Consider the following 13,973-nt stretch of genomic DNA (forward strand, 5'->3'; position numbering starts at 1 on the left):
TATGTATTTCAAGTTCCTCTATTTATCTGAAGCTCAGTTTTAAAGTGACTCCTATCTTCATATTATTCACTAATAAAAATACAATAAAATAACTTGATTTTCGTACAGAAGCCACGTATTATTTTCATATTCTCCTTCTGATCTTCATGCAACAGAACTAAATACTGCTCTCCTTAAATAATTCAGTAATATTAAACTAAACAAATAAATAATTCATAAACCATCTTATAAAACGAACTTTCTTTCTCTAACAATAGTTCTTCAAAGACTTACTTCTACGTTTTGAGTGTTTTTATTTTCATTCTAGCCTGCACAGTAAACGACACATTTGACGTATATTTTTTTAATTCGGTTGTGTTGTTAATTATATATATATGAAATATTTAACTTACAACGGAAGAGAGTATGAAGTTGTAGTTTTAAGAATACTATCTAACTGTAAGCTCAGATCAACTTGTATTTAAAATCTTAATTAGTGCAACTGGTATCGTCTCTATACAGCAGAATATTTGTGTTAACTTTGACATGAATTACTTTTTACATAAAATTATAATATTTTATACCAAATACCACGTGGTTGTGTAGTCTATACACAAACTATATATGTTATATACTCTGAGTGTCTTTTCACAGAGGGATCAATAAGTAACATTAAAACGACTTTGAACATGCATACCAGCATAGCCATGATGAAATAGAATGCCTTAGAACTACGTATTGACATCTCTTAGTGGTTCTAGGTAGTATGATGCTTTTAATAGCTGTTAACATACATATGTACAAAGTATTACATACCAATAGTCACTAGTCATATCCCAACAATTACCACATGTCTACCAACGTTAACTAGTTAATTACATCAATTTATACCAAACACATCTTTACAGTTAACAGCTATAGCAAATTAGCGAATATAATATACTTTTGTTTTATTTGAAGGTAAGCTACACAACAGACTAACCAGTTTTTAGTATTATAAGTCCGTAGCTATGCCGCTTTGCCACTAGGGGGAAGTGAGTATGCATGACATGCATTTGTGAACACTTTGAAGTAAGTATATCAACTTGGACCAATTATACACTAGTATTTGCCAGTTATAAACCACACATACTGATGTGTGTCATTCGTGTACCAAAACTGACTAGGTACCAACCGGTAAATACCAGTCAGTACCAATAATTTACGCATGTAACACTTGGTATATATTAAGCACTTAAGTTCAAATTAAATGTCATTTTAAAATCAATGGACCTCAGTGAAACAGCGGTAAATGTATGGACTTGCACGATAAAGCCCAGGTTTCGATTCTTCGTGGTGAACACAGCAAATAGACTAATGAAAATTTGCCCTAAAGCAAAGAGCAGCTAGGATTAACACTAAATAACTGAGGGAATTACGTAAATAACACAGGTCAACAAATTTTTTCGAAATCTCAGTTGCATAAGATTTTTTTACTTATTCTTACCCTTTGTGACCTGCTAAATTCAAATATGAAAACGGTTCAGCTCTACATGCTCTAGTTTTAATGCAATTTTAAGTTTTTCATTCTAGCCGTTTGTGGTCAAATTAACACGTTTCCTGCGATGCCTATATTGGCAAACCGGCAACTGCTGCGATGCTCTTGTACATCTGTCAGCTTCAGTGCTGCATGAGCTATGATAACGTGAGGTTGTCGTTACACTTGTCTCTTGCCTGCAACTTAGTTAAAGGTAAGACAATAGTGGGACACCGGTGGGTCCCATCGCAGGAAACGTGTTAATTACTTACACGTTTATGTTATCAACAGAGATATTAAAATTGTTTAGATTTTGTTTCAGATCTGATCATGGCTACAAGGAGACGTCAATGTGAGAACAAGCCGGACGCTTTCTGTTATATTTGTGGATGCTTCACGCTTATTCGTCAAAGGCGTAATATAACATCATTTCTGAGGCGTGCTTATAAAGCGTACTTTGGACTTGCTCTTGGTGACCAAGACAAGAAATGGGCCCCACATATTGTGTGTCATAACTGCGAGGAAATGCTGCGTGACTGGACAAAAGGGAAACGTAAGGGTTTACCTTTCGGAATTCCATGACCTGGCGAGAACCGATGGACCACACAACTGACTGCTATTTTTGTCTGGTCAATACAAAGGGCATTGGCAAGAAAAACAGACACAAAATCTCATATCCTAGTATCCCCTCAGCAATCCGACCTACTCTGCACTCTGATGAGCTCCCAATCCCAGTTTTTAAAGGATTTCTTCCATCTGAAGATGTGGGTAGTGACCAAGAGCAAGAGACTGCTGATGAAACTCAAGAAATACTTTCAGAATCTGGCGATCCTTCTTATGAGACCCCACAGTCATTAACTCCTCAACAGTTTAGCCAGCCAGAGTTGAATGACCTTGTGCGTGATTTGGGTCTCTCCAAAAATGCAGCTGAAGTGTTAGCTTCCAGGATGCAAGAAAAGAATCAGCTGAGCCATACAACTAAAGTGTCATACTTCCGAAATCGGGAGCAGGCTTTTGTGCCATATTTTACAGAGGAGAATATGTTTGTTTATTGTCATAATATCTCAGGTCTTCTCCAGGAATTAGGGATGCCAGTATACCATCCAAATGACTGGCGATTATTTCTAGATTGTTCTAAGCAAAGTTTGAAGTGCGTTCTACTTCATAATGACAATGTCTATGCAGCTGTTCCAATTGGACACTCTGTGTATTTACGAGAGGAATATAATGTCATTAAGACTGTGACTGACCTACTAAAATACCACGAGCACAACTGGACAATTTGTGTGGACCTCAAAATGGTTACTTTCCTCCTAGGTCAACAAAGAGGATTTACAAAGTACCCCTGCTATCTTTGCATGTGGGACAGCCGAGCTCGAGAAAAGCACTGGAACCAGAAGGAGTGGCCCATACGTGAGACTCTGAAGGCAGGTATGCCAAATATTGTCAACGATCCAATTGTCTGTCATTTGAGGAAAAGATCATATTTCCTCCTCTCCATATCATGCTGGGCTTGATGAAACAGTTTGTGTAAAATATTTTCTCAACCCAAACGAGCCTTTTTTGCATATAAAGTTTATGAAGGCGTTGAATACTGACGGTGAATGCTTCCAACACATATTTTCTGTGCTCCCTGGTTTGTCCTTCGAGAAGATCAAGACAGGTGTTTTTGATGGACCACAGATTCGTGCACTTGTGCGTGATCAAGAATTTGCCAGAAAGATGAACGACAAGGAAAGGACTGCATGGCTTTCATTTGTGGCGGTGATGGCAAACTTTCTCGGTAATAAAAAAAGCTGACAACTATGAAACCCTTGTAACGAATATGTTGTCAGCTTTTCGCGACCTTGGATGTAACATGAGTGTCAAACTCCATTACCTGTACAGTCATCTTGATAGATTCCCTGAGAACCCAGGAGCTATAAGTGACGAGCAAGGCAAGCGGTTCCATCAGGACCTCAAGACCATGGAAGAGCGTTACCAAGGGAGATGGGACAAACATATGATGGCAGATTACTGCTGGAGCATTAAACGAGAATGCCCTGAGACAGTCCACAAACGCAAGAGCTACAAGCGGAAATTCATGCCTGAGTAGACTGCAATTGAGCTTTCCCTCCTCATAGTAGCAAATGTCTTATCTACTAATCAGTTTTATATAAATAAATTGAATTAATATAAATAACTTGAATACATTTATACTATCTTGCATTTTCTTTTTTATTGCCCAGCTATATTAAAGAGTTTTATAACATATTTTATCACATATTTTTCATGATAGACTACGACGTCAATGTGATGATGACGAAATTTTGAGATTTTCAAATACCTTGATTGCAAAAAAAAGTAGAGCACTGAGGAAAAACTAACTTCAGATCTGAAATCAGGGCAAGAAATTATGTAATACCAATTGTTTGATATAAATGCAACAAAAATTTTGTTGACCAGTGTAATTATTCTATCGAATAATACGTCATTACACTTCGAGCATGTATATGTAACTATCTTATCGATATGGTTACGGTTTATGTATATATACAATAAGAAATTAACGAACCTACACAAAACTGTGATATAGGAACTCGTGTGAGTAGACGGATGAATAGATATCACAAGTTGGACACAAAAATAATGAAAGTATTTCCCAGCATGGGCCTGGCATGGCCAAGCGCGTAAGGCGTGCAACTCGTAATCCGAGGGTCGCGGGTTCGGGCCCGCGTCGCGCTAAACATGCTCGCCCTCCCAGCCATGGGGGCGTTATAATGTTACGATCAATCCCACTATTCGTTGGTAAAAGAGTAGCCCAAGAGTTGGCGGTGGGTGGTGATGACTAGCTGCCTTCCCTCTAGTCTTACACTACTAAATTAGGGACGGCTCGGTGCAGCGAGTTAACAACCTACTCACTTAAATACCTGTTGAAGAATCCGCAAGCGATTGCGGCCCTATGTTCCTTGGTGGAATCTAACGGTGATAACTAACTAACTAACTATTTCCCAGAAACAAAATAATTTTAGAGAAAAAATAAAGGCTTTTCCGTGTTGTTATCTTGAATTTCGTGCAACGTTATTTGAGGACCAACTCTGTAGCTGCCTTAATGTTATTTGAAGACCTGCTGCGTAGCTGCCCTAATTTTATTTGAGGGCCAGCTGTGTAGCTGCCCCAATGTCATTTGAGGACCAGCCGCGTAGCTGCCTTAATGTTATTCGAGGACCAGCTGCGTAGCTGCCCTAATGTTATTTGAGGACCAGCGGTATAGCTACTGTAATTTAGCGCTGACAGGATAGACTTAATGCAGCTAGTCAACAGCATCCACCACCAGTTCTTGGGCTAATTTCATTAAATAGTGTAATTTTATCATCGCTGTTGTAACAAACCCACGGCTTCAAGCGAAGTGTATTTATTTTATTTTTATTTTCTGCGGCAAGAGGCACGAAGTATGGAACCTCGGATTAGCAGCCCGACATGTACAAAAACTAGTAAATTAGTTTTTAATCATGGACGAGCGTTTAAAAGAAAGCCATATAAAATGATCGAATGAGAAACACGTCATACTGAATGAGAGTAAAAATCGTAATTTATTTAGATTATCGTTAATAGTATTATCAATCTAAACGACTCCTTCTGCGACAATTGAGAAAAGTTAAACTCAGAAACTATTAATTTAAAACTGTTGACCCAATGGAAGACGGTCGGAAATATTTGCCGCTTATGCAACTAGTTTTAATTAAGTAGCAGGATTGACTGTTACACTTATGACGCTCATCTACCTGAAAGTGCGGAACGTGCAGCGACATATTTCTGTTAGAACCTTGATCTTTCTAGTCAATAATTCTCCACGCTAACAACTAAGCCGTCAGCAGTTATGTTACGTTAAATTATTGGATAATTAGACATTATTATCACGTTATTTTAAAAGAGGGTAGAATATCACTGAAAGGGTATAGCTATTAAGTACAGGTAATCAGATATGTGTTATGATGAATGAGCGTGAATTGTTATTACTGTCTTAATTACTGAACGAGACTTTTGGCTATTATAAAAAAAATCCACTTTTACGCCCAATATAAAAAAAAACGGTGAATTATATATTAGTAGCCTGAGTGATTCAAATGGCAAGTTAAAATTTGACAAAACACGTCACTGGAATAAAAAAAAACTACAGAATTAAAAAAATGGTTGAACAAAATTGACAAGGAGGGGACCATCATCAGTCAATATAACGACAGCCATTTTGAGTGTGCAAATAAAACCAAGAAAATCACTAACGAATCGCTTAACAAGATTTAAGTTTTTTTGGTATGTGTGTATGTGCGCATGCGCGAAAGCAGATATCGAGAAAAATGAAACTGACAATACACTTACATAAAAGTTACCGCACCGACCGAAGCACTGGATTTCTTTGAAGAACACAAACGGTTTTAGTGTAAAGGAAAAAGAAAAGACATAAATGGGCTTGTTCTCGTTTATCTCAGTACTTAGAAGAAAAAGGAAAAGACGGTGAAATGTTGAGTTGTACACAGAAGAAGCTTTGAAGTTCGTTTTCACCATTGGAACCTCAAGTGACTTGGTGAATGTATTTCATTGTCTATTTCTTAGGTTCACTCACAATGTATTTCAGTTAGTCGCTTTTCTGTCCTTATTTTTCGGACTTATTGCTCCAAACGCATTTTATTTGTTATTTACTGCATATTTGGGTATTTTATAAACACAGAGAAGTGGAAATGGATCTTATATGAGCTGAATGTTAACACACCGATGTGGCTTTGCTGTAAGAAAAACACAAACACGCAGAGCATCGATGGAACACAAAACTTACAATTTCATAAAAAGTATTAAACTGGACGGCTAATTAAGTAAGCCGTCGCTGGGTTGCTGTTTTTTTTTGTTGTATTTTAGAATTTTTAACATGATATATCAGACTTACAGTTGCCTCGCACGGTTAAGTGGTAGGGAACTCGACTCACAATCCATAGAAGGGTTGTGATGCTGTAACAGTCAATTCCACTATTCATTGGTAAAAAAATATGTAAGGTATATAACTAACTCAGAAGTTAGGCAGTACACTTTAAGGAATATAACTAACACAGAAGTTAGGCAGTACACTTTTAGGAACATAACTAACACAGAAGTTAGGCAGTACACTTTTAGGAATACAACTAATACAGAAGTTAGGCAGTACACTTTAAGGAATATAACTAACACAGAAGTTAGGCAGTACACTTTTAGGAATATAACTAACACAGAAGTTAGGCAGTACACTTTTAGGAATATAACTAACACAGAAGTTAACCAATTCACTTTAAAGAATATAACTAACCCAGAAGTTAGGTAGTGCGCTTTAAGGAATATAACTAACACAGAAGTTAGCCACTACACTTTACGAAATATAACTAACACAGAAGTTAACCAATTCACTTTAAAGAATATAACTAACCCAGAAGCTAGGTAGTACACTTTAAGGAATATAACTAACGGAGAAGTTAGGTAGTGCACTTTAAGGAATATAACTAACACAGAAGTTAACCAATTCACTTTAAAAAATATAACTAATCCAGAAGTTAGGTAGTGCGCTTTAAGGAATATAACTAACACAGAAGTTAGCCACTACACTTTACGAAATATAACTAACACAGAAGTTAACCAATTCACTTTAAAGAATATAACTAACCCAGAAGTTAGGTAGTGCACTTTAAGGAATATAACTAACGGAGAAGTTAGGTAGTGCACTTTAAGGAATATAACTAACACAGAAGTTAACCAATTCACTTTAAAGAATATAACTAATCCAGAAGTTAGGTAGTGCACTTTAAGGAATATGACTAACACAGAAGTTAGCCAGTACGCTTTAAGAATTATAACTAACACAGACGTTAGTCATTACACTTTAAGGAATATAACTAACACAGAAGTTAGGTAGTGCACTTTAAGGAATATAACTAACACAGAAGTTAGCCAATTCACTTTAAAGAATATAACTAACCCAGAAGCTAGGTAGTACACTTTAAGGAATATAACTAACGGAGAAGTTAGGTAGTGCACTTTAAGGAATATAACTAACGGAGAAGTTAGGTAGTGCACTTTAAGGAATATAACTAACACAGAAGTTAACCAATTCACTTTAAAGAATATAACTAATCCAGAAGTTAGGTAGTGCACTTTAAGGAATATGACTAACACAGAAGTTAGCCAGTACGCTTTAAGAATTATAACTAACACAGACGTTAGTCATTACACTTTAAGGAATATAACTAACACAGAAGTTAGGTAGTGCACTTTAAGGAATATAACTAACACAGAAGTTAGCCAATACACTTTAAGGAATAAACAAATAACTATACATGGCTTCACTCATTTATGGATAACAAATAACTATACATGATAGCGTGAAATAAAATGGTTATAAAAAACACGACATACTTAACATATATATATTTTAAATACAAACATTTTTGACCCAAAATAATAAAAAAACAAATAAAAATCTTACAGCTTTAATTTGACAGAAAGGAAAACTTTTCTAAGATAAGGGAATTCTGAAGTGTTCATTTCTATTGAAACTTATGACATTATGACCGAAAATGTTAGGAGAAACGTGGATACTAACTGATACATTGTAATCATTATAAACTGTCTGTATGAAATTGTATACACTTAGTTAGACCTATATAAATTGAATTACCTACTTTAATTACTGTGTTTTCTTTTGTTGTTGTTTTTAACACAGGTAGTTAGCTTTGATAAGAATTTAGTTATAATGAATAATATGCAAACATTTCATTTTTGTTTCAATACGTTTCAATCTTTTCTTTGATACTATAATTATAAATAATTATATATTTCTAGTAATAATACTAGAAAGAAAGAACGTTTCGCAAGTCATGGGACCTGTAGAACATGAAGAGCCATCAAGTATTGTATCTGTAAGTGGAAAGAAAAGAGAAATCATAAACAAATATGAACAGGAAGCATATATTATTGTATCATTGAAAACAAAATATCTTTGCCTTCAGTATCATATTTACGCCAATATGAAGAAAGATTGAATTTTACACAAGTCCAATCTGTACTGTTTTTTATTTGAATTTCGCGGAAAGCTACACGAGGGCTATCTGCGCTAGCCGTCCCTAATTTAGCAATGTAAGACTAGAGGGAAGGTGGCTAGTCTTACCACCCACCGCCAACTCTTGGACTACTCTTTTATCAACGGATAGTTGGATTAACCGTCACGTTATAACAGCTGAAAGAGCAAACATGTTTAATGTGACGGGGATTCTAACCCGCGACCTTTGGAATCCGAGTCGAGTGTCTTAACCACCTGGCAATGCCGGGCTTCCAGTCTGTAACACGAAAGATCTATTCTGTATGATCCGATGATCTGACGTACCAATGTAAAATGTTATGTGTTTATTTGTGTTAAACTTATTAAGGCTATCGGCCGCTTTTCCTACTTTTAAAACTTACCACAGGGAAGGCAGCCATTCATCAGTATCCTCCCTTACACACAAAGTCTGTTTCTCTCATAACGCACCAACAGCTTTGTGGTACCTAACGAAGTTTGAAGCCGGCTCATAAGTTACAAAATCTAGATCTCCACATGCCCACCTCGCGCCCATTGTAAAAACAGAAACAAGAGCCCTGTGGATACAGGTTATAAGGTTTCCTTTCCAGTAGACGTAGGCCAAAAGAGGTGAATTATTATCAAGGTCAAAGTAAATAAACGTTTCGTGTTTCTAGCTTACTTATGATAATAAAGTTTCGTTTATGATACTAACAATAATAATTAATTTATTGCATCATTCATGTTGAAAAAATTAATTACATTTCTTATTTTTCATGTTCTTTAACATGCTATTTAACATGTTATTTTTCAGGCTCTTTCATTGTATTTCTTGGTTAACAAAACTGATTAGACTGGACAACTTTCACATCAGTTTTAAAAATGTTTTACGAATAAAATAAATTAACTGAATTAAGCACAAAATAGATTAGTGAATTAGGCACAGAACTTGTAGAAATGCATATAAACCATTGATTAGTGATGTGAAAAACATATAATTTTCAAGTTGTCTTTTACCTTATATATAAGTAACTTTAGCAATAACTATTTAAGGTAACTGGGGGAAAAAACCCATTGAAATTAATAGTTAAAGTTCGTTTTTTTTTAAGCTCGTCATGGTTAGGTGGGTTAAGGCGTTCCACTCGTAATCTGAGGGTCGCGGGTTTGAATCTCTGTTGCACCAAACATACTCGCTCTTTCAGGCGTGGGGACGTTATAATGTGACGGGCAATCCCACTATTTGTTGGTAAAAGAGTAGCCTAAGAATTAGCGCTGGGTGGTGATGACTAACTGCCTTCCCTTTCGTCTTACATTGCTACATTATGAACGGCTAGTGCAGATAGCCCTCGAGTAGCTTTTTGCGAAATTCAAAAACAAACAACCCTTTATTTTGGAACTAAATTGTGCAGTGAAAGTTTAATAAAAATGCATTGAAGTTTCAGTTTGTTTGTTCTGAATTTTGCGCAAAGCTACACGAGGGCTATCTGTGCCAATATTTCCTTATTTGGGAATGTAAGATTAAAAGCAACTAGTCATCACCACCTACCGCCAGCTCTTGTGCTACTCTTTTATCAACGAGTAGTGGGATTGACTGATCATTATAACGTCCCCAATGGCTGAAAAGACTAGCATATTTGTCTTTTCAAACTTCTGGTATGGAATTAAAACCCGTGACGCTCAGATTACGATTCAAGCGCCCTAACCATCTGGTCATACCGGGCCAAAAATGTTTCATAGTCAGATTATTTGTGAATAAATTGTCGTTTTCCTTATTTATTTAGTGTAATAAAACTAACATTTGTTTGTATACAAATATAAAACATTTACTGATAGAACTCTTCTAGACCGATTCTTCTCTTCTAAGGTCGTTTCGTTATCCAAATATATAAAAATAACTTTAAAAAAAAAAGACAATATCTTTACGTTTTAGTATATGTGATTTCTTTGAACAACTTTAATAGTTTAAAACTGTAGTTTTTATAAAAAATCTGTTTTTGGGTGTTTATAATGCTGTACTTCGAAATACAATGACACAACTATAAACATTTCAGAATGATATATTTCTTGAAATTATCTTTGTGAAGATGGAAATGAGGTTGAAAAGTGTTTTTAAAAAGTTACATTTTATGTTTCTCTTTCACTCTATAGGAAGTTGGCAGTATCATAGGACAGGTAGGAAAGTTCTTTAATGTTGTCATTGAATTAAGGTCGTTTACTTCAGAGAATGTGAAAAGTAAATATTTCACAGGAAAAATATTCTCGTGACTGTTATAACTTCTATAATCTCGAACTAAACAGTTTTTCGCCCAGACAGTAAAGTAGCAAAATTATTAGGTTGATAAGTATTGCTTATCATACCAGTTATTGTTGTAGTTTTATGGAGTTTCGATTACCACTATTCGTAGTCCAGCCTAAATATTTTTGTCGCCGTTTTTTCGCAAAGCTGTTACTTCAGGTTTTCTGTTTTGTGTAGTTGACGTCTATAATGATAAACACAGTGTTTGACGTTAAGCACGAAGTTAAACAATTGAATACGTGTGCTGTGCTTGCTGTGGAAACTCGAGTTTTAGGTCAGTTAGCCCTCATACGTAACGTTGAGCCACTGGGGTGGGGAGGGAGTTTTAAAAAATAACAATCTCACATATGCTATTGGATCGGTTATTAATATCATTATATCATCAGACATACAATTCTGATATTCAAAAATTCGGCATTTAATAAAATCGATGAAACGGTATTTTCATATTCTTTTCTTAACTTTTTTATATTTTCATTGCTACTTTTGCTCGCCCCCTCGCACAGTGGTATGTCTCCGGACTTGCACTGCTTGAAACTAGATTTCGATACCTTTGATGGGCAGAGCACAAATAGCCGTTTGTTTAACTTTGTACTTAACAACAAAAAAACACGTTATTTCTTGATTTCTTTTATTTAGGCCTAAGTGTTCGTCACGAAAACAATGTTAAATAACGTTTAAAAAGACGTTATACCTACGTATTAATGAAATAATGCATTAAAACAAACAAATCTTAATACACAAATTATCCGTTTCATTGATGATTGTTTACTAAATAAGACATTACAATTTAAAACATTTTTCATAGATCAAAATACTTATTTTAATTATGTTCGCAAGTACATAATAAGCACGTATTCGGACTGTATTATTAACTTACTTTCGTTTGCATGTTGTTGCTTTTCTAAACTGTTTTCATTATTATTTTTTTAATTTTATCTACACTTGTTTCTTCACAGAAAGGTGACAACATAAAGAAAATTCGAGAAGAGGTAAAACGCCAGAAATAATAATTTTTTTTTTTTTTTGACAATGTTGGTTGTTTTCAAGTGAAAAGTTTAACGAGCGTAAAATATAATAAGATATATTTACTATAAAAACCACTGGTTGGACAAAAGAAAAATATAGGTGGCTTAATAAAGTAAGGTTTCGTTTTTGGATGTTAGAACTGATTTTAATTCTATATAAAAGGATTTCCGCAACTTTCTGAAAGGTATGCTGAAAAGTTAGGCCTCACGTCTCGAGAACAAAATTCAGCATAAAGCGTGGCGAACTAGTTCACTCATGATGATCGTTTACAAGTTTAGCCACTAACTCACCTACTGATCGAACTTTTATGATCTGACCTCCTTGAAAGTCAATGCGATCGTTTTTCTCTTTCACTTGCCTTGGTATCTAGCGTGAAACAAAGAAAGCGTTTGTTTAAATAATAATACGGGTTACCTATCTAATTGTTCATTGAAATAAGAAATTAACCAATCACTTGAGAATTTAGTCCACTTTATATCTGGATATGAGTAAATAGTCAAAAATTTAAGTCGGTTCTTATTTTCCTTTTTTTGTCCAACCTTTGTGTGATATGCGTTTAAAAATAATCCAAGTAGAGGTTATACTAATAAAATAAATCTCCAAATTGAGCCGTGAATGATTAATTTCTTTTCAAGTGATTTAAAAATATTCGTATACAAAAATATATTTTTAAGATGAAGTAAAATTTTTATTAAATATTAATGTTAAAATACACACTTCAGTACCTTATAAACTATATATAGTTTGTAGAAAGTTAACATTAGATATATATATACAAATCGAGATAAATGTAAGACTAAAATTGTTAAGTGTGCTTGATAATTATTCTTTAAAATATTTAACATTACTGCTAGAAGAGAATATATCATTATTTTTATTCCGTTATTACATCAGTAAACTAATTGATAAGGTAGTTAATGTTATCAGTTAAGATACAGTGATATAGAGTATCTTAAATTCACTAAACTTTAAATAAATGGACTCAGAACCCCCATGAGAGTGATTTAATGATTTGTTTTAAACATGGATCATAATTGGATGGGATCATAAGCAAACTCGTGTGTTCAACTTAAAAATTCAGATATAATAAGGGCATATATATATATATATGTGTGAGTGTTACTGTTCTTACAAGTGAAAAAAACAATACAAGAACAGTTTAATCATATTAATATTCAGTCATGTAAATCATGTTGAAGAATTTACATTTTATGATTAATGTTTAACATATTTTTACACATCAGAGTGGTGCCAAAATCAATATTTCAGACAGTTCCTGTCCAGAACGTATCATTACTGTCACAGGAATAACAGACGTTGTACTTAAAGCCTTTGCTCTGGTTGCTAAAAGGCTAGAAGAGGTACGTTTCTGTATTCTGAAACCTTTCAAGATCTCAAAGGTGTGTTGCCTCCTGGAGTACAATATCTCAGTTTCTATTTCTTTTTATGTTTACTTTAGAGTACCTTATCTTCTGCTTATCTTTACTTTAGAGTACCTTATTTTCAGTTTATGTTAACTTTAGAGTACCTTATCTTCTGTTTATGTTTACTTTAGAGTACATTATCTTCAGTTTATGTTTACTTTAGAGTACCTTATCTTCTGTTTATGTTTACTCGGAGTACCTTATCTTCTGCTTATGTTTACTTTAGAGTACCTTATCTTCAGTTTATGTTAACTTTAGAGTACCTTATCAACTATTTATGTTTACTTTAGAGTACATTATCTTCAGTTTATATTTACTATAGAGTACCTTATCTTTTGTTTATGTTTACTTTAGAGTACCTTATCGCCAGTTTATCTTTACTTTAGAGTACCTTATCTTTTGTTTATGTTTACTTTAGAGTACCTTATCGTTAGTTTATTCAGCTTGGAAAAAATAAAATATTTTCATTGAGGTTAATTTTAAAATTAGCAGTTTATTGAGTTGTTTTTCTCCATCTGCTAATTATAATATATATGTTAGAAATTAACAGTTTCAAACATCAAGTTTTATGTTTAAAATGTTTTCCAAAGTACATTATATTAAATTCTAGCCACTTGACAGTTTCAGTGTCATATATTACTTTGTTAGGTACCAGTGTGGTATATCATAGTGTTT

General features: G+C 34.3%; 1 protein-coding gene across 7 annotated transcripts in view; it reads left to right on the forward strand.

The window, feature by feature from the left end:
* LOC143237610 (poly(rC)-binding protein 3-like) overlaps positions 1–13,973 on the forward strand; it is a 52,757-nt gene that overhangs the window by 19,000 nt on the left and 19,784 nt on the right. For 5 of the 7 annotated variants that reach the window (XM_076477051.1, XM_076477058.1, XM_076477052.1 and 2 more), the window contains 3 exons: positions 10,698–10,721; positions 11,805–11,837; positions 13,119–13,274. In XM_076477051.1, the coding sequence (XP_076333166.1) occupies positions 10,698–10,721; positions 11,805–11,837; positions 13,119–13,274 (213 nt within the window). The remainder of the gene's footprint in view (positions 1–10,697; positions 10,722–11,804; positions 11,838–13,118; positions 13,275–13,973) is intronic. The other 2 variants (XM_076477055.1, XM_076477057.1) reach the window with 1 other exon arrangement.

The sequence above is a fragment of the Tachypleus tridentatus genome, chromosome 13 (assembly GCF_004210375.1).
Source record: "Tachypleus tridentatus isolate NWPU-2018 chromosome 13, ASM421037v1, whole genome shotgun sequence".
NCBI classification, from domain to species: domain Eukaryota; kingdom Metazoa; phylum Arthropoda; class Merostomata; order Xiphosura; family Limulidae; genus Tachypleus; species Tachypleus tridentatus.